At 38.5% G+C, this 26,319-nt stretch overlaps 2 protein-coding genes across 4 annotated transcripts in view; both read left to right on the top strand.

Annotated features, from left to right (window-relative positions):
• The first annotated feature begins 1,012 nt into the window (after positions 1 to 1,012).
• LOC311298317 (uncharacterized protein) lies at positions 1,013 to 5,337 on the top strand. 2 transcript variants are annotated; one of them, XR_014628931.1, is made up of 3 exons: positions 1,013 to 1,148; positions 3,317 to 4,874; positions 4,983 to 5,337. XR_014628931.1 is itself a non-coding variant. In XM_084421129.1 (2 exons), exons 1-2 carry the CDS (start codon positions 1,064 to 1,066, stop codon positions 4,813 to 4,815), a joined length of 1,584 nt encoding a protein of 527 aa, XP_084277255.1. In that variant the 5' UTR covers positions 1,013 to 1,063; the 3' UTR covers positions 4,816 to 5,337. The 2 variants fall into 2 exon arrangements, 1 of the variants encoding a protein (XP_084277255.1); XM_084421129.1 differs by having other exon boundaries at positions 3,317 to 5,337.
• A 13,856-nt stretch (positions 5,338 to 19,193) lies between these two features.
• stac3 (SH3 and cysteine rich domain 3) overlaps positions 19,194 to 26,319 on the top strand; it is a 72,233-nt gene continuing 65,107 nt past the window's right edge. For both annotated transcript variants that reach the window (XM_084421155.1, XM_084421154.1), the window contains exons 1-8: positions 19,194 to 19,376; positions 22,510 to 22,564; positions 22,645 to 22,723; positions 22,793 to 22,949; positions 23,851 to 23,948; positions 24,042 to 24,102; positions 24,951 to 25,048; positions 25,133 to 25,199. In XM_084421155.1, the coding sequence (XP_084277281.1) occupies positions 22,548 to 22,564; positions 22,645 to 22,723; positions 22,793 to 22,949; positions 23,851 to 23,948; positions 24,042 to 24,102; positions 24,951 to 25,048; positions 25,133 to 25,199 (577 nt within the window). In that variant the 5' untranslated portion in view covers positions 19,194 to 19,376; positions 22,510 to 22,547. The remainder of the gene's footprint in view (positions 19,377 to 22,509; positions 22,565 to 22,644; positions 22,724 to 22,792; positions 22,950 to 23,850; positions 23,949 to 24,041; positions 24,103 to 24,950; positions 25,049 to 25,132; positions 25,200 to 26,319) is intronic.

Genomic DNA, 26,319 nt, shown 5'->3' with positions numbered 1-26,319 from the left:
TCCCACCGGGAGGAGACCCCGGGGAAGACCCCGGGGAAGACCTAGGACACGCTGGAGAGACTATGTCTCTCGGCTGGCCTGGGAACGCCTCGGTGTCCCCCTGGAAGAGCCGGACGAAGTGTCTAGAGAGAGGGAAGTCTGGGCATCTCTGCTTAGACTGCTGCCCCCGCGACCCGGCCCCAGATAAGCGGAAGATGTATGTATGTATGTTCAGAAGTTATACAAGAGTAACAACGAAAAATGTTCAGGCACAGGCTGTAAATAAAAGAGATTTGCACTTTGTTACACAATGGTGTATTGATTTTTTTCTGTGAATTCAGACCCAGTGTCCACATATGTGGACATCATTTTTTTCAAAAAGTGCTTCATGTTCAAAGATAAATTCTGGTTATTATATATATTGGTCCCCTCCTAACCCCAAAAAGCTAGAAGAAATCTAAAATGCACGCCAAACCAAAGCTCGGGTCTGAGGGTGGTATAATGCCCTTTTCACAAGTTGTAAAAAAAAGTCTCTGATGTCCCCAGAGTCTGTATGTGAAGTTTTAGCTCAAAATACCTCACAGATATTATAGCACGTTAAAATTGTTACTTTTTGAGGGTGAGCAAAAACACTCCTTTTTGTGTGTGTCCCTTTAAATGCAAATGAGCTGCTGCTCCCGGCACAGAGGGTGGACAACAAGACATTTCTGAATGGTTAGTTGATGAATTTATTTATGAGGTTCAATTGCTGGTGTGAACAACAAAGGTCTTGTCGGTATCCTTGACTGATTTTTATTGGTTTTGAAATATTCTGCAATCGAATTTTTATACATTTACCATAACCCATTTTATGAAATCATTTCCACTTCCAAATCTTTCTAAAACATTGAAAAGATAGGACCAATCGACCCTATCAAAGGCAAATATCAAAGGACGTATTTGTTAATATGTACAGTTTTAATCTATATTTCCTCATGCCAAATCAAATGAACAGCATTACACAATTATTTTTCTTAATTATTCTCTTCCTAAACATGACTTTGTCCAAACACACAGGAGATCCACATGACACACTGTTATAAAGATGGCATTTATTAAAGAGGAGAGTGAAGACATAAAGATTGAAGAAGCGTTCCGCGTGAAACATGAAGAAACTGATGAACAAACAGGTTAGTTTCATTCTCAAAGCTGAACTCATTTGATCCTTATAGCACACGTGTGGGATATTCTTCGCGCTAACGCCTGTTTCACACACGATTCGATTTCAGCGAGTGTTGTGGTTCGTATGCAGTGCAGGAGCAGCACTGTGCTTTCACATAAGATGTGTTGTGGCAAAATCAAAACAGTTAAACGTGATTCTTCTTATGTGAAACTTTAGTATCACAAACTCATTTTAATTTGCCATTCACACTAACAGATGATGAAATTGCCTCCAATTCCTTTCCTTTTGTGTATAAATCTTTATATGAAAAGTTCTGCGGGTCATTCATCACTGTTTTTCCACCTTCTTGATTGGTGTCAAAAGTGACCGAACGCCTGTTCGCCTGTAACGCTCATTCTATTTCTTTAGGTTTTTAACGTAACAGTACATCCATGGAGATCTAGAATCTTGTGTGTAGATGTTTTTGGTCTTATGATTTATATCTTTGTCTAGTCAGAATTTAATATAAAAACTGCTAGCTATCCCATCTTCGATATCATTAACTCTTTCCCCGCTAGCCTTTTTAAAAAGTTGCCAGCCACCACCAGCGTTTTTGATAATTTTCACAAAATTTGCATGGCTCCTAGAATATTTTGTTGTATGAATATCTGATCATGCAATATATCAAAAGAAAGAACAGTGCCTCTGCTTTAAAAAATAAATAAAATAAAAATTATTCTAGCTTCATGATTTTTTTTTTTTTTAATCAGTACTTGAATGTTGGTAAGTTTCATAAAAAAACTAACATTTTGAGCAAAACGTGTTTTTTGTATATTTTGACTACATCCAGATTGGATTCAGGACTATGACTAAAATATAGATCAAGTCCATCAACACCCTCAAAGGTTCACAGTCCTGTAGCTCGTCCTGGGTCGACATTTCTTTCAGTAACATTAGGCAGTTTTGATTTATATGCTGTTTAATGTTGATGATCGCGTTATTTTACAGATGCATCTGCTTACATGTGCTATCACTTGTTTCTGCTTCTTCACATGTGTTTTAATCAGGAGATTCATTAATCTTTCAGAAGATGCGTATAGCGGCCCCTACCATATAACAGTGAAAACGTGGAAAGCTGAACATTTCTGTCAATGGCGGGGAAGCGGTGTCTCATAAATGACAGAAATTTCCATAAATGGCGAGGAAAGAGTTAATACACTGATCATTTGGAGAGTTCTGTAGTTTCTTCAGGTTGTGAGGAACTGTATCATTGGCAGAGAAAGATGACCTAATAAAACCTAAAAAGAAAAGGACCTAGTACTGAGCCCTGTGGCACTCCATACTTTTGTTTCATGAGGTGTGTCTTCATTCACACAAAGTGGTAGTCTGATAGATGAGACATAAACCATGCTAATGTCCAGTAGCAAAATAAAATACAACCTTTTAAGATCAATGATGCATGTGATGAGAAAATGTTGGTTTTAAGATGTGTGACAAAATTAACATTGGTTTCTTATATTAATGTTTTATTATTATAAATTGCATAAGTTTATAATATTACATTTTGTATAATTTGTGCTGTCATGCCCACTTGGAGCCTCATCAAAAGGGTATGAATACTTCTGAAGCTGTTTTTCTCTCTCCCCAGTTTTTGGAACTGGAAGTTGAGGTTATCTGTTTACTTATCCGTAAACTTACCTGGGTATGTCGCATAATCTAGTTTCTAGAATACCTTCCTGGAGGGCAACTGTCCAAATCAGGTGGTTAGATCCACAAATCTAACTTAATTCTTTAGGATTGTTTGAAAATTACTAACAGGCGTGTTTGGTTAGTGATGGAACTAAACTCTATAGGACAGTGGCCTTCCAGGACTGATGGTGCCCATCCCTTGGTGTTGTTGAAAATCTAATAGCACTATAAGAGCTGTAGCCATGATCATATGCCAAAAGCAGGTCATTTGTAACTTCAATAAGCACCTTTTCTGTGATATAATAAAACAAATTAAAACTTTTTTTTTAAGGTTTTGATACCTGAAAGCTTTAAAGTATTATGGACAAGTCCTAAAGAAAGCCAAGGGTTAACAATATTGAGAAGTGATTCTGGCTAAATGCGTGTAGGATCTAGCATACACATTGGTTTTGATTTCTGTTGCTTTGTGCCATTGAACAATTGGTTGTTTGTCTTTTTTTGCATTAGACCTGAAGGCACTGAAAGAAGAGAGTCAAGCACTGAATGAAACGGAAGAAAAATACCAGATTAAGAAACATCCAGATTTCATAACTGAAGAAAAACCTTTCAGTTGCTCACAGACTGAAAAGACTTTACCACGAAGAAGAGCTCAAAAGATTAAAGATCATTTCACATGCCAACAGACTTTCAATCAAAACAGAAACCTTAATGTCCACATGAGAATTCATACTGGAGAGAAGCCATTCACTTGCCAACAGTGTGGAAAGTGTTTCACTCAAAAATCAAGTCTTAAAGCCCACATGAGAGTTCACACTGGAGAGAAGCCTTTCATCTGCCAACAATGTGGTAAAAGTTTCAATCTAAAAGGAAACCTGACAGTCCACTTGAGAGTTCACACTGGAAAGAGTTCATTCACCTGCCAACAGTGTGGAAAGAATTTCACTCGAAAACTAAGTCTTAAAACCCACATGAGAGTTCACACTGTAGAGAGTCCATTCACCTGCCAACAGTGTGGAAAACGTTTCACTCAAAAAGGAAGCCTTAAAGTCCACTTGAGAGTTCACACTGGAGAGAGTCCATTCACCTGCCAAGAGTGTGGAAAAAGTTTTCGTCAAAAAGGAAGCCTTAAAACCCACATGGAAATTCACAGTGAAGAGAAGCCATTTGTATGTGGTCAGTGTGGAAAGAGTTTCACAGACAGGACACATCTTAAGAATCATGTAAAAATTCACATTGGAGAGAAGCCTCACATTTGCCTTCACTGTGGAAAGACTTGCCAAAACGAAGAAAACCTTGAGGTTCACATGAGAGTTCACACTGGAGAGAAGCCCTACACATGCCAACGGTGTGGGAAAGGTTTCGATCAAAAAGCAAAGCTTGAAGTCCACATTAGAGTTCACACTGGAGAAAACCCTTTCACCTGCCATCAGTGTGGAAAGAGTTTCACTCAAAAAGGAAACCTTAATACCCACATGAGAATTCATGCTGGAGATAAATCTTTCACCTGCAATCTGTGTGGAAAGAGCTTCTCTCGAAAAGAAAACCTTCAGATTCATATGAGAATTCACACTGGAGAGAAGCCGTTCACATGTGATAAGTGTGGAAGGAGTTTCAGAAGTAAAGAAACTCTCAGAACGCACACGAGGATTCATTCAAGAGTGAACTGTTTTATATGCCATCAGTGTGGAAAGAGTTTCACAGACAGGACACATCTTAAAAATCATGTACAAATTCACATTGGAGAGAAGCCTCACATGTGCCTCCATTGTGGAAAGACTTGCAAAACAAAAGCAAACCTTGTGATTCACATGAGAGTTCACACTGGAGAGAAGCCCTTCACCTGTCCTCAGTGTGGAAAAAGTGTCGCAACTAAAGGAAACCTTGAGGTTCACATTAGGCTTCACACTGGAGCGAAGCCTTACAAGTGTCATCAGTGTGACTTGAGTTTCACATATCATAGAGACCTGAAATGTCATTTGCAAACTCATTCTGGAAAGAAATTATAAGGTTCTGAGTGTGGTAAGAAATTAATGAAAAAGAGCAATTTCAAACCCTCTGGAGGAAGGTGATTTAATTGTGATCAGTGCAATCAAAATTTTCTTTTGTTATCACACTTGCATATACACATGAAAATTCATGCAAATGTGAGACCATGTTTTTGTTCTCTTTGTAGAAAGAGTTTTAAATGGCCCAGCAGTTTGAAATGGCACCAGAAAATCCGTGTGAAATCGAAGATACGTTCACACCGCAGTTAAATGTGGCCAATGTCAGATCCTCATCTGAACAGGTGACATTCCTACAAGACTACATTCCTACAAGAAAAGTGATTTGTCAATGCATAATTTATTTTTGTTGCATCCTTGTTGCACTTCTTTTTTGTCATGTACATATGAATGTGTGTGTCCATACTCCAGCAAGGATTAATTCAGACAGAGCTGACATATGGAGTTTCCTTTGTGTCTTTTTTTATTCAATCCAACATACTGTTTTTGAAAAATAATTATTTTGTTACAAAAAAATATATATATATATATATATATTAAGGCTCAAAAATAAAGAAGTTGATCAAATTATTTGCAGTGCGTGTAATCTTTGAAAATCTTTATTTATTTTTTTGTGTGCTTCAAACTCTTTTCATCACTAACCAACAAATTTTGCTCTGTTCTGCTGTCTTTTTATTTTTTATTTTTTTGGTCTAAATCTTTTGCTTGCGAGTTGAAAAGTTTTGTTTGTGTGTTGCCTGTCATTGGGCGGTCTCTACCCAAAAGGAATTTCTAAATGGCCTGTCACACCCACTACATTTTTTCCGCTACGGCCGCCACTAGTCTGAGAGAAGAGCCAGCGATTGCGAGCAACAGGTCATTTACTGGCTAAGAACTAATTTAATATCATAAACTCAGTTAAAAGTGAACTGATTTATTCTCTCTTACTATGCTCTCCCATCTAAACCAGTCTGTAGTTGGTGATACCAATGAATAAATTTGATTAGCAAACAGTATAGCTAGCTGCCAGAGCCCCTAATAGTATACAGCTGCAGATACCTTAGTTTCAGGCTTAGGTAATCTGAGATTGTAATCTGCTCCAACAGAATTTCGTTGTATCGCATACAATGACAATAAAGATATATCATATATCATATCATCATATAGGTGATGGTCAGATCTGCCATAAGTTCCGGTTGGAAACTGCTGTCTCCCATGGCGCTGTGGTTCATTTGAAGCGTCATTGTTCGTAAATTTGTGATGATTAATTTTTGTCCAGCTATTTTGCACCAAAAGCCTTGATTAAATGATTTTAGTGAAGCAAAATATCAAAGCAAATAAATTAAGATGCTTTCAATTAATTAGAGAAAATTATAGACTTTTGATGTGTGTGTATGTATGTATGTATATATATGTATATGTTTTTGTATATATCTTGTTTTTGTGCGTGTTTGCAATGTTAATTTGTGTTCATTGTTCTGAATGAACAAAATTATGGTTTTAATAAGACTTATTAAAAAGTAAAAAAAACTCAGCCACTTCGATATAATTGCTTTGTCACGCCAAAATCAAACTTGAAATTTTTATAAAAACTTGATGAATGTGTACGTGGTTTTAGTGAGCAATCAGCTTGGTGAAATTAACGATACATCTCCGTGTCTGTGACCAGTGTTTACAGAGTTTGTTGACCTGATGATCTCAAAATAAGTTGACCGTTTAAAAGAGCGGCTGAATGTCTAGGTTACTAATGTAACCCCTGTTCCCTGAAAGAGACGTTATGTCGATACTGTTATGTCGATAAATGTAATGGGGTCTCGCCTGTGAGCCCAATCACCTCCAAGTGGTAAATAAACGAGCCAATGGACGTTGGCCAGTGAGATAACTGATGTATTGGAGTCCCAATGAAAAGCACCATAACCACTGAACTGTTACAAGTGTCGGAGACGCAGATGCTGGCAAGCTGTAGCGTGACCTACCCAGCACCCTGTATAAGCCCAAGGACAGTTGTCCTCCATACCAAAGCAATAGAATGGACTTGGGATAGTCGTCGTTATTGTTCCTCAATCGTTACATTTTACAGGGAAGAGTGCTTCGGACCTCAATTCCCATGCTTTTCAGCCATGACCAGTGTTAATGCTGGGAAAGCGTGACCAGTCCAACAGAAAGAGACACTACGGACGCTACACTCTGCCTAAAGGGAGGTAACGTATACACATATGGACAGACCGGTGGGGCAGTGCTTCATATGTAAGATCTCTGCAGTAGGTGCTGCCTAGCCAGGGGGGAGCTACTACTGATGCAGATATGGGGCAGAGCAGAAAGACTGCCCAGGGAAAGACACGGGTTCACCGACAGGGAAACCTTATTGTGGACAGTACACATATGGGATTACCAAGGGGAAATCGCAGAAAATGGGCATCACGGAAAGAAACCGGCTCCACTTGGAGACTGTAGAATCTCGTGAATGTGTTAGGTGTTGCTCAACCCTGCAGATCCGCAGATGTCTGCAGGAGAGGCGCCGTGGAGGAAGAAAGGCCGCAAGTGGAGTGAGCTTTTACCCCAAGGGGGCACGGCTTCCACTATCCGGTGGGCCAACCTCTTTTTGGAGACGGCCTTTTCCTGCTGCTGTTCTCCAAGACAGATACCGAGCTACTCTGAAATTCTGAAGCTCTGCATGCAGTCGGGAGACGGGGCCAGTTGAAACTCAAGGCACGATTCGCTGACCAAAAATGCCTTCAAGTCCCCCAGCCTCTTGAAGGAAGCAAAGAGCGATCAGGAGCACTGTCTTTAGAGACAGGATCGTAAGCATGACTGACAAAAGCAGCTCGAAGGGAGCTCTCTGTTGAACGGAAAGGACCAGGAGGGGATGAGGTGTGGCTGGGAGGATTTAACCTCCTAGCGCCTCTCAGGTAAATGTTGATCAGGTTGTGCTTCCCAAGTGACCTGCCATCACAGAGCTGATCAGGCATTGCTGGGGATCTTCCCCTTGGGAAGAACACCACTCAGCGAACAGACTCCACTTCAAAGCATAAGTGTGCCCGGTAGAGGGGGCCCTAGATTGAGTGATAGTGTATGCCAGGGAGGGGGTGTTGCAGGGGGGCATCAGTTCTGAGAACCAGATCCTGGTGGGCCAGTAAGGTGCATCCATCAAGACCTGCTCCTCTTCCTCCCTGACCTTGCACAGTGTCTGTTAGTAATTTTTGCGTAGGTAATGCAAGATCTGACCAAGGGCTGAATGTTTGGTGACAGCTCAGTGTGATGGCCACACAGAGTGTGCCGCTGCACCATGCCCATCTTGGGAATCAGCCGTATAGCCAGTGCTGAACTGATCTCATATGCATCAATCTGAGTGGCGTTACCGTGGCTGCAGATGCCATATGACCCAGAAGCCTCTAAAATTGTTTCAGCGAAACCGCTGTCTTCCGGCTGTATGTATTCAGGCAGTTCAGCATCGACTGTCCGTGTTAGCTGGTGAGACAGGCTGTCATACTGACCGAGTCCAACTCCACACCGAGAAAAGAGATGCTCTGCACGAGGGAGAGCTTGCTCTTTTCCCAGTTTACTTTCAATTTGGGATCGGTGTTGAACGTGCATTCTACAAGGTAAGACATTTATCAGACGCTAAGGCTCTGTTGCGCAAAAAATCCTCTGCCATCGTCACGCGATCTGTGAACTGTGATTCCTGTGTGCGCGATGGCAACTCGTGCTGGATGAGCAGAGCAGGCATTTACAATGGTTTTTATTTTTATAAAAACAGAAAACAACAGTGGAGGCGATGGACGGTGGGCACCCTGCACTCAGGAACCAATCATCCAACGCGAGCGCTTGGGGGCACAGTGGAGGGTTCAGTCTGAACAAGACACAAGATGCCCTACGAAAGGGACCCTCGCCACCATTCAGCAACTCAATGGCACATGGCACGCTAAAGGAGTGGGAGGTCCGTGGTGGCTGGCCCAACGGAAGAGCTTCCTCTGTAACCCTCAGGTCTCCTAAAGTGTTAACCAGACCCACGGCTCTGCTATGAGAAGCGGTGCCAGGGTGGGTAACAGCAGAGGGGACTCGTATCTCTGTATTAAAGAAGGAGAGTCGCGACCACAAAACAAAAGCGCCCGTGCTTGCTCTTTTAGGAAATCTGCTCTGAATGCCGAAGCACTGAGGGGTGACGCTGCACAGCATGCACATAGTAGCATCTAATCATCTAATAATTATCATTTTGCATCTAAACTCTTTTCCCAGTATGACCAATGTGCTGTAACCAAAGCAGCACATTTTATGTCTCTGGTGGCCAGAGTGATCACTAAAGAAAACTCAAGCCAGAGTCAGACTCCAAGCCAGATCCAGCAGTCAGGAAGAGACCTACTGTGAACATGAAATGGCACGGTAGACGAGCAAGCATCTTTTAAAGGGCCAGTTCAGGTGTTACACAGAATACTCAAACTTTATAATGATAAATGTTCAGCAGCTAAACATGGTATTTCTTGCTACTCAAAAATAAACATATTAATAGTTTCACCTGTTCTATAATTTGCTGTTTTTGTCCTGGATTTAAAGGAGTCATAATGTAGAAATTTCACTTTTCCACAAGAATCAATGTATGTTATGATTGCATAATGATTGTACACTGGCCGGGAAGCCGATATTTAAAAGTGAAGCGTTTGTTTACCTCAGGGTTTGTAAAATAGGCCACGTGCACGCGCACGAAAAAACGAGATTTTGATTTCTTCCCCCTCTTGACGTCAAGACGGGGGAGGATATACCAAATATGGACACCGCAAACCTATGCCGCGGGAAGCCCGCCCCTCTCCCCCTCTCCCCCTCAGATTCAGTTTAGTCGACTCGAGAAAGATGGAGAAACCGAGTGTAGCCTACACTTGAGATGCTCTGTGGTTGACTGCCACAAACAACATGCAAATGTGTTTTATCTACCAAAAACGGACGAAACTATCAGGGAACAGTGGAGGAAATTCATTTTTAATGACGCTGTCCCAACAACTCTTTCAAGTGCGCTAAACATTTTACACCGGAATCATTTACAAATTTGGGGCAATATCAGGCGAACTTGGCCTCGAAGCTCCGTTTGGGAAAAGGTGCCATCCCAACCATCAGGGACTTGCCAGAAATTGAAAAGGTAAGACTGTGTTTTTATTGCTCTACTGTGGTTAACAAATAGCAGCTAACTGCTAATGCGGCTATTGTATGTAACGTTACCTTCGAGGTAAACACGGGGAATGGACTCTACGAATGCTAGCCACATCTTTCCACTTTGTTTTACACTAGCAGCTACAGTAGTGACGGTACAGGAGTCCATGCTCAGTGGCTAAAACTGTTTAAATGCAAGTATGAAAACAATATACCACTAAACATTATTAGCCAAACTCATGCAAAACATGCAGTTTGAAAATAGCTTTCAGTTAGTGGGGCTTCTGTAAGAATGTATCTGGAAATGGTGTATTTTTTCTACGACCAATCAACGCGCCCCTCATTTGCATTATTATAATGACCGTCCACGACAGCCAAAACATCGCATCAGATCTCGCGAGACAATAATGCCTTTAGAAATAAGGGTCTGAGGGGCTCTGTGTTGATTTTTTTTCCACTTTTCTTTTTTAGAAGTGCCTGAAAGACTATAATAGAGCATTGGGTATCCAAGGTAACACAACATTATGACTCCTTTAAATAAAAATACAGGCAAAAATAAAAGACATCTTGCCAGAAGTCACAGGCCAACAGTACCAGCAAAAGCACAGAAAACCTTTGATTTTTCTGTGTCTTCTCTGGGCTATAAATCCTTTTCGTCCCCATCTCTATCTGAAGAGCTGGAGCAAGTCTAGAGGACCCTGTCCTTAACATTGGATACAAAGCATGCAGAGGTGAGAGTCCGATCTTAGCAAACACATATTCTAAATAGCAGTATTTGTTTTGTCAATCTTTTAAGGGTTTTCTTTAACTTTAATGTAGATATCAAGTTTACTGCAGGAAACATACTAAAAGAAGAGTGATTTGGAAGATGGGTGTCTTCTTTTCAAAGCTGCAGGTGTGCTTTTTCATAACTTTTATCATCAATTAGTGTTAACATTTAGTAATATTAATTAGTCCTGTAGGAGCCATGTAAAATGAAAGTCATGTGACCAATGCTAGAAGAGGAGTGTCAGAGCAAGTTTGCATGCACAACGGTGCGCTGATAACTCACAAAAATCAGCTTTGTGAAATATTTGGTTGTCCGGGTTTACATGCACACCAATAACCCGACTTTATTAATAAATCAGGTTATTTCCTGGTAGTATCATCAAAACGCAATAATTTGTGTATCTTACTCTGAGTATTTGATTTATGTCAGTTGTGATGTTAAATAAAAAAAAAAAGTATTGCAGCGGTAAACTTGAGGGCTCATATATTATCCTCTTGTGCAGTTACAGATGCAGCATTTTGACTGAGCCACTTCTTCTGCATGAGATTTATAATTTTTTTGGCTCAAGAAAGAGTCTGAGTTTGCAATATATATTTCCTCTTCCCTAACTGCAAAACGCTCGCTCTGTCTGGATGCGTTTAAATCCACTGTAAGGATGTGTTTGTCACATTTCACACATGCACACATTGTCACGACGGCTCAAATCCGTGGCAAATAAATGGAGGACATAGTGAAGTTGGTTGCAAGAATGTACATTTATTTAACATAAATAGAAAAATATATAAACTAAGAAAACATCATGGTCATATGTAATGTCTTTTGCATGAATGCTAGTGTATCAAACATAGAAAACAAAATACTCCATAACAAAAGCCAAAATCAAACACAAAAGATCCAGGAGCAAGCTCTCACAACACTAACACAGCCCAAGCTGTTATAGAGGGAAGAATAAGCCGACAGAAAGCCGGGTTAATGTGTTTACATGCCGGGCGAAATAGGCGTAAGAGTAAAAGATGTAGCTGTGACGATCGGAAAACTGAGGTAATTTGAGGTAAAACTATGTTGTAATGAGCCTTTAGGTTACAATCTTTAAAGAACTGTGCACTGACAATAGCAAAACTGGTTATTACTTCATTTGTAACGACTGATAATAAGGACAATTCAGCCAGTACTACTGTAGCCTTGCAGGAGCTTTGCTTTGAAGACATGTTAATTAACTAACTTTTACATTTCAATATTTCCCTAACTTCTAAGGGGTGTTTTTTTTATGTGTGAATACTCCCAACAGCAATAGAATTGTATCAGTAGAACTTCATATTTTCATTTTCTGTTTGCAGGAAGAAAAGATTTGGTGTTAATAGAGGAGGCAACATCTTCAAGGCAAAAACTTAGATCTTACACTGATGCAACATCATCCAATGTTAAGCATCACTCTCAGATAGTACACAAGCAAAAGCTAAATTGAACATTGTCAATTATCAGTTGTACAAAATTGGCCCTGCAAACATTTTTGTCTTTAATGGTAATGGTTAGTCACTTGAGGCCCCGTGCCCAAAATGCACAGGAACATTTCCAGTTCCAGAATTAGAATTGCATGCAATAGTGACTTGCATTAAAGCTTATAAAACACATGATCACTGTATGAAGAACAAGCCAAAATATTATATTTGTGTTTAATAATACAATATAATAATACTTATGTTTCTCTGGGTCTGGAATGGCAAATCCAGGGGTTGAGTGATTGATTTTGGGTGTAATATTTCTTTAATCTTTGTTTACACTATTGCTGAAGTGTTTTAGTAAACTAATGTGTTAAAACCCGGAGTATACTGTATACATGAATTAATACTGTTTTGCTTTGATTTGGATCATACAGGTGCGTCTCAAAAAATCTGAATATCTTGGAAAAGTGCACATTTTTTATCAGTTATTTAAGAAAATGAAAATGTAATATATACTAGACTAAAAACATGTAAACTAAAATGTTTCAAACCTATTTCTATGTTAATGTCGATAATTACGGCCTACAGCAAAAAAAAAAACAAAAAAAACATTTATCTCAAAATATTAGAATATTTAATTTCAAACTTGATTAAATTACCATTCATACAGTATAAATAGCGTGTATCTCTCAGTCAACTTCAGTACTCTCAACCACAACCATGGGGAAGTCAGCTGACTTGACAGTTGTCCAGAAGACAATCATTGACACCCTCCACAAGGAGGGTAAGCGACAAAAGATCACAGCTGAAAGGGCTGGCTGTTCGCAGAGCGCTGTATCGAAGCATATTAATGGGAAGTTGACTGGAAGGAAAGAGTGTGGCAGGGAAAGGTGCACAAGCAACAGGGATGGCCACAGCCTTGAGAGGATTGTCAAGCGAAGCCGATTCAAGAACTTCGGAGAGCTTCACAAGGAGTAGACTGAAGCTGGAGTCATCAAGAGCCACCACACACAGACGTCTTTGGGAAATGGGCTACAATTGTCATATTCCTAGAACAAAGCCACTTCTGAACCAGAGACAACGACAGAAGCGTCTTACCTGGGCTAAAGAGAAAAAGAACTGGACTGTTGCTCAGTGGTTCAAAGTCCTCTTTTCAGAATAAAGTAAATTTTGCATTTCATTTGGAAATCAAGGTCCCAGAGTCTGGAGGAAGAGTGGAGAGGCACAGAATCCATGTAGCTTGAAGTAGAGGTCGACCGATTCATCGGTCGGCCGATTGATCGGCCGATTTTTTGCATTTTTAACATAATCGGCATCGGCCAATATCCAAGTGTATCAAGCCGATTATTAGGCAGGCGCATCTGTGGGCAGCCTAGTGTTGTTGTTGTGGAACACGCGTTCGACGCACGCTGCGCCTAGAGTCATTCTCCAGCAGAGTGAGCAGACCTCATCCAGTGCTTAAGGAAGGAGCTAAGTTCCTTGGAGAAAACTCCTTTATATTTAATTAAAAACTTTTGATATGTTACTGCCAACTTAGAGAAAAAACATGAATAGGCAACATGACGTTCGGCTACTTTGAAATTGATAGCGTAGTTGAGGTTGCATTAGCACAGCAGAAGGGTTGCGATCATGTCACAATAAGTAAGCAAGAATTTACAGACAGTGAATCTGAGACTTTTATTTGTTCTGTTTGTGTGTCTTATATTTGAGAGGGTTGTCACTCAATGCAGAGAAATAAGTAATAAAAAAAAGAGACCAACTATATGCTAGTGAAGGACTGGCTTTGCTTTGCTAGGGTTGGGTTGGGTAGCTACAGACAGACCCAGTGCTAATACGGCACTGGTGCCTTAACGACCGTTATTTACCGGACAACGCGCATTTCTGTGCTTCATATCAGTGCTACTGTTATGCCTGTGCTTCTCTTGGATGCTCTGAAAACGGACGTTAGAATAACAGAAACATCGCTTCGCTGCACTTGACACTAGTCAGCAGTTAACTTTAACATTCCGTTAGCTAGTAGCTGGATTAAACACGGTTAAAATGCTGGCCAAACAGTAGTGTAATGTGTGACTGTATTTCACTGTAGACTAGGGGTGGAACGGTACATGTTTTCGTATTGAACCGAAACGGAACAGGCGTCACGGTTCGGTGTATAAATTTCCACGGAGAATACACGCTATAAAAATAAATAAAACTCGCGTGCAAAGTAATGTGGAACTACTGTTAGATACGCGGGTTCTTTAGGGACACCTAATCTGTAGCTCCGCTTTAGCTCCGGCTGCGATGTAAAGATTGCAATGCGTTGTGTGTGTGTGTGTGTGTGTGTGTGTGTGTGTGTGAGAGAGAGAGAGAGAGAGAGGCGCGGGCGCGATCGAGATCGAAAAGTCGCGTGTGTTTAAAGTCGCAAAGTGTTTACTTATATTTGTGTGCAAACGCGCGCGCGCGTGTGTGTGTGTGTGAGGCGCGGGCGCGATCGAACAGTGGAAACATAAAAACATACTCCGTCATTTTGTTTATCAGGACATCATTCAAACTGCAAAGTGTTTAAGTTACTGTTAATTCAAATGTTAAGGAAAACAAATATATTAATCTGAAATGTAGCAAATTAATTTTCAATTCATTCAGGTACAATTACCAAACATATCTCAACTTTTTTTTTTTTTTTTTGTACAAGTGCAGATTGGTAAAGTGTTAAATAAATGTTTTTGTTGAGAAATCTTGTCTATCTTAAGTAATTATTTGTATTACATTTTATCTTTCAAATAGAGGTTAAAAACAAGCACATAATCGGCCAAATATCGGCCAAAATAAATCGGCAGCATTTATCGGCCATCGGCCGACCCGGATTTCAAAACATCGGCATCGGCCTGAAAAAAACCATATCGGTCGACCTCTAGCTTGAAGTCCAGTGTGAAGTTTCCACAGTCAGTGATGATTTCGGCTGCCATGTCATCTGCTGGTGTTGGTCCACTGTGTTTCATCAAGTCTACAGTCAACGCAGTCGTCTACCAGGACATTTTAGAGAACTTCATGTTTCCATCTGCTGACAAGCTTTATGGAGATGCCGATTTCCCTTTCCAGCAGGATTTAGCATTTGCCCACAGTGCCAAAACTACTACAAACTGGTTTGCTCGCCATGATATTACTGTGCTTGATTGGCCAGCTAACTCGCCTGACCTAAACATCCATAGAGAATCTATTGTCAAGAGGAAGATGAGAAACACCCGACCCAACAATACAGAAGAGCCGAAAGCTGCTATCATAGCAACCTGGGCTTCAACAACACCTCAGCAGTGCCACAGGCTGATCGCCTCAAAGCCACGCCGCAGAGATGCAGTCATGTGTGCTAAAGGTGCCCTGACCGACTACTGAGTGCATAAATGTACTTTTCAGAGCTTGAATTTTTTTGTATTGTAAATACTTTTTTGATTCATCTTAGGAAATATTCTTATCATAAGCCGGAAGCCAAAAAAAAAAAAAAAAGGCTTTATATGTTTTACTTTGTCTAATGAATATAAAATTTTGAATTAAATTACAAAGCATGTTTTACTTTTCCACAATATTCGAATTTTTTGAGATGCACCTGTATATCATGGTAACCTACTGACTATGTTCATTGCTTTGAAAGGTCATAAAATATATATATTTTTTATTACAGTGAAGAGGATGTGATCGTCATGCAGCAGGACAGATAAACACCACAAAGACATTTGAAATCGGTGTGTCACGAGACAACATGACGTTGAGAGAGGTCTGAAGCTGTGGAAACGTCAAAAAACAGAAAGCCTTGTCAATCCCTTGAAAATCTCCTTCCTGGGAGAGCCAGGAGTTGACACTGAGGAAAGAATTTCTGTCCAGAGTGGAGTTTACTTGAATCATGCATTAAGTAGACGTACAAATGTTTAAAATATTTCTACAATTTCATTATTGTAAAAATACACTGACTGAATCTGAAATGATCACAGCTATGTTGCTTTTTCAATGCCTATCTCAAGCCTAATGATATTTCATATTTTTTTATTTAGCAATGGTTGCTGGCATTGAAAAACATCTATTTTTAAGATGATGCGGAGAAAGGAAAAACTCCCTCAGTGATCTTTTATCTCCTCCACGGTCTCTAATATCCCGCCTTCAATAACTGCAACTAAGATTTTTTGTTTGTTTAGCAACTGTTGCAATTAATTATGTTCCTACAAAGCATTTATGAACTTTTTTCCAGATTTGACAAATTCAGAGTTGAAAAAGGAGCTTCAGAAGTGTGGAAACAAATCATTATGAACACTCTGAAAACAGCTCTACAGAAACATTTAATAATTCACATCAGCTTACCACTTGAGACCCTCACCAACACCACAATATTCCAGCAGAAAGCAGATACACAAGATATATCCTCCCTCTTTAAGAAGAAAGAAATTCAAGAGTATGTGTCATTAGGAATTACATACGTGCCTTTCCTTTAAAAAGTGCTTTGGCAGTTTGTGAACACTGAACTCTCAACTTCCCAAAGTCACATGATCAGTGCTACTTTCCAACCCGCCATACCATTCAAAACCATGTGCATTTGTCTTTAGCAGCGGGAAGGTACTCTGGTCTTGATCAGCTTAATTTGGAAATAAAGCTGCAGAAATGGAAAGATAATGACCCGACTGCATATTTTTATTTCAGAAACGGCCCAAATCATAGACAATAAAAAATGATCCCAAGATGGTGATTGTGTGAGAAGTGAAGAAAATGAGTCCACCATGCAGAACACATTTTTATTTGTACATCTGTCACAAGAACAGCAGAGACTTATTACACGTTATGGAGACATGGTTCTCCTGGATGCCACATACCAAACAACTAAATATGCTTTGCCACTGTTTTTTAGTTGTTGTCAGGACAAATGTTGGCTACAAACCTGTTGCAGAGTTCATCTGTGAAAATGAGTCCACCATGGCAATCTCTGAGGCCTTTTTCTTTAATTAAAAAATTGAATGATGCCTGGAATCCAAATTATTTCATGACTGATTATTGTGAACAAGAACACCAGGCTGTTGGTCTTTTACATCGAGAGCAAGAAGCCTACATTTTGCCCATACACATATATCACCCGTTCCTCAATTAACTTGTTAGTTTCTTTGATTAGTCCCTGTGTATTTAAAGGGTTAGTTCACCCAAAAATGAAAGTTCTGTCAGTAATTACTCACCCTCATGTTGTTCCAACCGCGTAAGACCTTCGTTCATCTTCGGAACACAAATTAAGATATTTTTGATGAAATCTGAGCCATGGCTCACTCCTCCATAGGCTTCTATGTGACCGAAACTTGCTGGCCCAGAAAAGTTATTAAAGAGATCTATAATATAGTCCAAGTTACTCCAGTGGCTCAATCTTAAGTATATCAAGCGACGAGAATACTTTTTGTGCGCAAAAACAAACAAAAATAACGACTTTATTCCACTATTCATTTCCTTCTCTCTGGGCCTCGTAGTGTTTTTGCGCTGCGCGTCTGTGTTGCACGTCATCACGCAACACACACATGACCGGCGTCGGCCAATAGTGAGCCTACGTGGTGACGTGTAACACAGACGCGCTGCGCAAAAACACTACGCGAACCAACTAGAGGTCCAGAGAGAAGGAAATGAATAGTGGAATAAAGTCGTTATTTTTGTTTGTTTTTGCGCACAAAAAGTATTCTCGTCACTTGATATACTTAAGATTGAGCCACTGGAGTCACTTGGACTATATTAACGATCTCTTTAATAACTTTTCTGGGCCAGCAAGTTTCGGTCACATAGAAGCCCTATGGAGGAGTGAAACATGGCTCAGATTTCATCAAAAATATCTTAATTTGTGTTCCGAAGATGAACGAAGGTCTTACGCGGTTGGAACAACATGAGGGTGAGTAATTACTGACAGAATTTTCATTTTTGGGTGAACTAACCCTTTAAGCCCTGTGTTTGGTTCAGTTTGGTTGTCTGTTATCTGCGTTTGGATGGTTGTTCTGTTCCGTGTTTGTGTTTTCCTGAGTTCATTGTTAATACACCTTTTACTGCTGCATTTGGTACTTACCTTGAAACCACCATGTGACACCTAAATGATAAGTTATAGTTGTATGTTTTGATAATTGTACTGTCACATATCTAATTTAGCTGTCTTTATATGGTGAAATTTCAAAAACATAACTATATTGATTTAAATTATGTAACATTTTGGCTTGAGTGTAAAGAACATTTATCATGATGTAAAAGGTAAAACTGCTATGGTGAAAAACAGTTGATTGATTAAAAGAAAGTTTTCGTACTATATACGATGAATAACTGTGTTTGCTGGTTGTCAGTGTATTACAAAGGTACAAAACAGATAGCAGTACTTCAAAGGTTGGGAAGTTAACATTATATCAGATTATTAATTAATAATTTTTTTTACAGAAAATTTAAGTTAAATCTGTAAAGCATAAAATGTTGCTACTGTATTTTTTACAGTACATTTCTGGCAACGACAGCTGCCGTTATTTTTTGGTAATTTTAACATTTAACTAATTTTACAGTGTATTGATGAAGGTATAATTACAAATGATGCTACATTTCTGATTCTGTAGAAAGTATAAGCTAAAAAAGTTAGTGCTCTCTGACAAATATAGCGCAACTGTGCCTCAGGCGACCCGAGTTCCCCCCTCCGTCCCCCCCCCCGAGCTTTCCTGACTGTCCTGTCCAATAAAGGCATCAAAACACCAAAATAGAACTAAAATACTAAAATAAATCAATGAATTAAATTGCTTGTAACAAAATTAGAGACTTTTGTAATTAGTTTATTTAAAATAAAACCTATGATTTGAGCTATTAGTGCATTCAAAAAAAAAAAAAAAAATTATAAATATATAACACATTCTCTGTTATTGTTCTGGCCTCTCTGTTACAGATCCGGTTATGCATACAAACTCACAGGCCTGCAGTGAATCTGTGAATGACTTGAACTGACTACATATGTGCATGTCTGTCAGAGAGAGAGAGAGAGAGCGAGAGAGAGAGAGGGTCTTATTACTCTTCGTCATCTGCCATCTGTTTAAAACACTCACAGTGACACACACACACGTACATGCACAAGTGTTTGTTCCTCAGCTCAGACCAGTTTGGTTATTAGTGAGTTCAGATTAACTTATAAATCTAATGCAAACATGCTGTAGGACAACATCTCATTGGTTGAAAACTCATTGAAGACATCAGATTATAGTAAAACAAATCATCATTAACAGGTATGTATATTTAATCATCTTAGTTGAGGTCACATGCTTCACTCCTCTTTTGAGAATGTGTGCATTTAAGTGACTATTGAAATATATTTGCTTTATGCAACCTAGAAAACATCCGTCATATTTTCCTCTGTAACTCTGCCTAGTGAGATACTAATTTTGTTGGACTCAGATAGTGTTTCCAGCCCAGAAATAGAAACTGAGAGTGTGTGTGTGAAATTAAAATGCTTAAAATTTGAAATTAAATTTGATTGGACAAAAATTGTATTATGTTATGATACATAAACTTCTGCAATATGCTGTACTTGTTTGTTGTCTATAGAGTTATGGAAGAGCATAAGAAGCTTATTTTTATTGCAAAATAATGTAACAATGTAATGTTTACCAACTAACAATTGCCACACATTTAATGACCAGGAATGCAATTACAATAAAAGAAAAGTTCAGTAACAATTCATCCAATTCTCACTATTGACAGATTTCTTATTAGCATGGATATTACTAGTATAATGGCTGTTTATTAGTACTTTTTAAAGCACATATTAATGCCTTATTCTACATGACCACATTCTACATCCCATAATACACCCAATACCTAAACTTAACAACTACCTTAACTATTAATAGGCAGTAATAAGGGGTTTATTGAGGCAGAAGTCATTGTTAATAGTGAGAAATTGACCCTAAAAGTTCAACTGAAAGCTGTGAATAAATATATAAATAACTGATACGTTAGTTTGCTGTTAGACAGTAAAGTTAAATCTCTTTGTAACTTTACACTGTTTTCCTCTGATAGCTATCTAAAATATCAAAGTTACTGATAATTCAGGTGGCCAACAAGTAAAAATAGCTAAATATACCATACAATGTTTTAAAAAATACAAATTTGTGTAAACATGTGGTGACAACATACATATAGTATAAATAAATAAAAATAAAAAAACGGATTTTTTTTTAATGCTAAAATAGCCTAAACACTGAACATGACACTGGATTTGGTTGGATATAATCATAATGCCTTGCTGAACTGATACTGGAAAATAATGGTTGTTTTTGTGAATAATTTTTATTTATTATAATTACTGTGTGGTGTGTGCTGCTGTGACGTGTACATTTCCCCTCTGGATTAATAAAGTTTATTGAATTGAATTTGATTGAATTATTGTGTCATAGCAGGCGGTAACAACGTTCAGCACACCTACAAGCAGAGATTTATTAATTAAGTTTTACTTTTAAGGTCAGTGGAATAAAACAATAAACTATTTGATGTTAACATGACGGATTTAAAATTTGCCTCTAAATATATTTTACCAAATGTACACTTAATGCCAGAATAATAACTCAAATATATGTAACCGACAGCCCTCTACTGATGGCAATATAAACATGCTTTATTCAATTATGATATTTAATGCCTGTTGAGCTTTAACAAAATTCTACCATACAATTGCAATGACTTTTCTATTATTAAATGTCAAATATTGATTACATTTATTAACAAGTTAGCCGTGCTTTTACTCTGACTAAATCACATTAAAAATGAAGCAGGTGATAAAAATTACAAATTGGAAGAAGAGACGTAAATTGTGCTAAAATATATTTAATGCTGCTAAACATATTTCATTACTTTCAAACCACCCTGTTATCAATGGCAGCATTGCATCTACGTTTTACATATATAGCAAAAAAAAAATGTCAATGAAACAAATAGACAAAATAGAGATTCAAACATCCATTTAATAAATCATACGAAAGGGTGATGTGTGTGTTCGTCAGATCTCTCAATCCTCTCTTTAACATTGCAGTGTTTAAAGTGTGTAGTTGTTTCATTGACACACTTCATAGCTTTGAACCTTCTGTGATTTTATGATCTGCGATTAAATGTTTGGTAAAGACATCCGTTATGAAGAGTAATGGTGAAATGCCGTTACAGTGTTAACCATCCATTGCTTTCTCGGATTGGCTTGATCTGAATTAAAGTTTTAAAACTTTTAATCCACTGTATTTTTAAGATAGAACATTATAGTATTAAAGGGGTGGTTGAGTATGATTTGACTTTTCTAACTTTAGTTAGTGTGTAATGTTGCTGTTTGAGCATAAACAACATCTGCAAAGTTACAATGCTCAAAGTTCAGAGCAAAGGGAGATATTTGCTTTAAAAGAAATCGCTTTTTAAGGACTACAACAAACGGCTGGTAGAGACTACACCACATTCCTCCCGGGTTAGTGACATCACCAACCCTAGAATTTACATAAACCCCGCCCTCAGAACACGATTTATAGATTATCACGACAGAATATGCTAATCAATGACTAGAAGATAACTACACATCAGCTACATAAATTCATCAACTAACCATTCAGAAATGTCCTGTTGCTTCTACATGTTGTCACTTCTTCTTGAGTCTCTCCATCATTGTCTGACTCCGGTTTGAACATAAAAGGCTGAAACAGTTTCTGACATTTTCAGTGCGTGTCTGTGTGAGGTAATCGGAGCTGCTAACTCTTGAAGCTCCGCCCCCTGTGCCGGGAGCAGCAGCTCATTTGCATTTAAAGGAACAGACGCAAAACGATGCGTTTTTGCTCATCCTCAAAAAGTGACAACTTTAACATGCTCTATAAAAATATCTGTGGGGTATTTTGAGCTAAAACTTCACACAAAAAGGGCATTATACCACCCCTTTAATATTAGAGTATAAATATTTATTACACAGTAATATTCAGAATGTTTATTCTCTCTTCTGATCACTCATTTAAAGTGGTGTTAGACATGTATAAACACAAATAACCAGAAAATAGTGAGCAAACTGGGAGTGGGGCTATGTCATGAAGCTCAATAAAGTTGTTCATTCAGTGAGATGTTAATGTGTTTTCACAGTGTTTTTCTCTTTTTTGATTGACAGGACTGAATGATTAGGCTCCTCCCAAACTTACGTTAGGAACGTCTTTTAGTAGAGTAAAAAGTATGATATTTTACTTTCACTTATGTAGATAAGTGAAAGTTTTAATGTAAAAATTTACAGTCAGTAACAAAGTTGAAATACTTTATTGCTCTCCACCACTGAGTTTGACTACTAATATAGTCACTTTTGAAAGTTTTATTCATAAAACCAGCTAATGTGTCATGGTTGTGTAGGTGCTGAGCTCTGCTGACGGACTGAAGACGCTGTATTTATGGCTCAATATGACCAGTGAGTGTTTCCACAGATTTTACCGTCTTTCAGGAACATTATATAAGTGTGCAGCTATCTAAATCCTGATTGTGTTTCAGACTCGAGGATAAAGATTCGCTGGATATTCATGATAATCCTCCAGCGCCAGACAATGTCGTAAAGGAGGACGACAACACTGTACGTGTGTGAGTTTCTCTGTGTGTGTGTGTGTCACGTGACACACATCTCACGTTCTGTCCTCCTCAGGTGTATTTTGTCTATGATGAAGAGGTGGAGGAAGAAGAGGCTCCTCCTCCTCCAACGCCTGAGCCAGTGATCCAGATCAATGACAAACCGCACAAATTTAAGGACCACTACTGCAAGAAACCCAAGTTCTGTGACGTCTGCGCACGAATGATTGTTCGTAAGTTCACAGTTCACTCCATCATTGCTAATAACATTTTTATATTCTCCAAAAACAAGAATACATTTTATGTGTGTAATATCCATATAGTGATTTTTTTCTATCTCTTGTATATTCTGCTTCCACTGGAGTCAGTAAAGCAGTCATGTCTTTATCCAATGGGATAAAGGGATAAAGGACACGTATGTTAACATGCTTACTTATACTTTATGGCACTACCATCTGGTCCATATCTTACCGTTAACATCTGTTTGTGCCTGTGTCGAATTGAAACTGGTTTACCAAAGAATCCACACTTCCGGAGACATTCACTAAGTTAATGTAAAACCATTTTCCTGAGATTGAGATCCTTTGGAAGGTAATGTTATTATGCAGTTCTTCTATCTGTCGTTATGACAACGAGGCGATGATCTGTGTTTGTGCAGGCAGTCTTAGCTGATGTATTCATCTCTATTTGCAAATAATTTTTAAATATTAAAAATATTTGAAAAATATATATTTTAAATATGCACACAATTTTCCACTTTTAATGTAATGCCTATAGGCTTGTCAATACTTCGATACCTTGAAAAAATCATTTTGGTACTCGCGAGCTGTTTGAGAAGCAGCTTTATGTGCGCGCCACTTATATAGATCAGTGGTGCGCGACTGCGCGTGCTTTTGGTGTGAGCGAAAAACGTGCGGGAATGACTGAAATTATGCACAATACTAGCAACCCCGCGCTGAAATTCAGGACATAAACACCAACATTATTCAGCCGGAGTGAGTGAGAGGAAGCGGGTGTGAGTCAAACTAGGGGAGTAACGATACCATCATGTCAAGATTTCGATACTGAACTCGCGATACGATATTATTGCAATATAATTACTGATCTAACTGATTCCTGTTCCTCTTCTTTCAGTCAATAATAAATTTGCCTTGCGCTGCAAAAACTGCAAGACCAACATTCACCACTCGTGCCAGTCATATGTGCAGTTCCAGAGATGCTTTGGAAAAATAGTGAGATGACATTCTATATGCTTTCTAATATACATATATGAGACAATCACATTGTCAGCTTCATCTTTTCATTAATATCTCTCCTCCTGTCAGCCTCCTGGATTTAGACGGGCATATAGTTCTCCTCTCTATGATCAAGAGATCAATAACCCCGGTGAGTATAATGTATAATGAAAGTTATTTTTTGACATGAAAATACTCTTGGTGATAATTAATTAAACAAGCAGAGTTTAAACAAAGAAGGGAAACAAATAATCCAATCAAAGTATTTTGGGAATTTCAAGCATGTGCTGAACACAGAACTGACTCAGCTAACAGGAACGTTCTCAAAATATTGAATAATGGTTCTCTCAAAGTTATGAACAGATGTTCTCTCAGTGACTGATCAGTGCCGGAGTTTGTTCAGACATTTGTTCAAATAATTGTTTTCTGAAACATTTTAGTTGGACGTGCAGCTGACATTTTTTAAATGTTACTACTTGTTTCAGAATGTTTATAGAACATTTAAAAGTAATGTTCCCAAAATGTTTAAAAAATACAAAAATGGAATGTTTTTTTAAAGTTTGCATAACCAAGAAAAAAAGTATTTAAATTTTTTTTAAGTTTTAAACGTTCAGAGAACATTCAGAAATAACTATTTCAAAAGTTAATGGGAACATAGGCCAAATTTTTTTTAGAACATATTTTTATTAGCTAGGGAACAGAGCTAGCACTCTCAAATGCATGCATATATAACACACAAACATTGTATAACAACCTACATTAGCACAGACAATTACAGTATGTGTTAGTCAGAAAGTCTAGAATGTTTCTGTAACTATTTGGTACACATAACAGAATTAAATCTTTGAATGTCTGATAAAATAACATATGTCTATATTTTACAATGTTTGAATATTATTGTGAAGGTAAATGCTGTTAAAATTACTGTATGATGAAATCTATTAAAAATAAACTGAACACATTGAAATGATACTTACAGAATTTAAATTGCACGTGTAGGTCAGCAGAACCGCACTGATCCGGTGTTTGACACACTGAGAGTGGGTGTGATCATGGCCAACAAAGAGAGGAAGAAAGGGTCTGAAGACAAAAAGAACGTAAGTGACATGAAAGAATAATCCAGCATATGCCTGAGCCCTCACTTCTATGTAGAATGTAATGAACATCCTTCCTTTCATTAGATGATGATGATGATGATGGAGGAAGAGGAAGCTCAACAACCGAAAGAGGATGAAGAGGTTGGTGAGGGTAAGTTAAACCAGGAGTTGCTTATTGTTTGTTACCTTTACAGCGAAATTCCGTGGTTGAAATGCAGTCATCTTATTAGGAATCCACGTGACTGCGAATTACATGCGAGTCGAAAAATGTTTTCGCATCAAGCTTGCAACAGTAATTTAGAGTAATAACTCATTCATTTAAATAACTGCTGAAACTGCAGTCTCTAGGTGGCAAATGAAATCAGTTTTGTTTTGTGGCTTTTACATTGTAGAATTTATATGCTGGTATACTCTATATATCTTCCTTGAAAATGGAATATTGCTTGCGAAGGGGAGTTTACTATTTTTTGTGTAGTTTTCTTTACACATTTTTCCAGAGACTGGGGAAAGTTCTCTCAAAACAAGTAATGCCTCCTCAACACGTCAGATTTTCCTAAACAGATACATTTTCTCTTCATTTCATACAAATAATATAAATGATTTTCTTAAAACGACAGACACAAATGTTCTTGTTCTTTTAAAACAGTCACAGCACTGGTCCTTGAGAACAAGGGCTCTGTCCCAAATGGCACCCCAAACACTCGCGGTCTTCCTACGAGTGCACACTTTCGTGATGTAATGCCGCTTCGACTGTCGGGAAGAAGCTCGGCAAAAGTGTGCATCGAGGGCGCATATGGACTGCAAAGGGGGGCGCTCTTCTGAAAACTAAAATGACAAATGGGACACCCTACACTCTTGTGGACTTAACGGACACACACACGCGGCCGCCATTGTAAGTCCACTAGAACAAAGTGCATATGAAGTGTGCCATTTGGGAAAGGGCCATAGATAAAAGGCAACCAAGCTGAAACTGAAGTTTTCAGGATGTATTGTGGGAATATATGTGGTCTGTAAGTAAGTATAGTCTATAGTCATGATGAGGTCAGAGGGTGTTAGTCCCTGGGCAAGAGAGGATTGCAGTCGGGCTAAAACTTAGGCCCTGTCCCAAATAGCACACTTAATATGACGGTGGGACAAATCTGTGGGAAAAAAAAAATCTGTGTTTTCCAAATACCATTCAGATCAAAAAGAAGGTCAAAAGCACTTTTTAGAGGCACGAAACTTCTTTTAGCGTTAGTACCTGGAGTAGAGGAATCCATTCAGCACATAGG

Source organism: Rutilus rutilus, assembly GCF_951802725.1.
Source record: "Rutilus rutilus genome assembly, chromosome: 10".
NCBI classification, from domain to species: domain Eukaryota; kingdom Metazoa; phylum Chordata; class Actinopteri; order Cypriniformes; family Leuciscidae; genus Rutilus; species Rutilus rutilus.
This window is presented reverse-complemented; position numbering and strand designations above follow the sequence as displayed.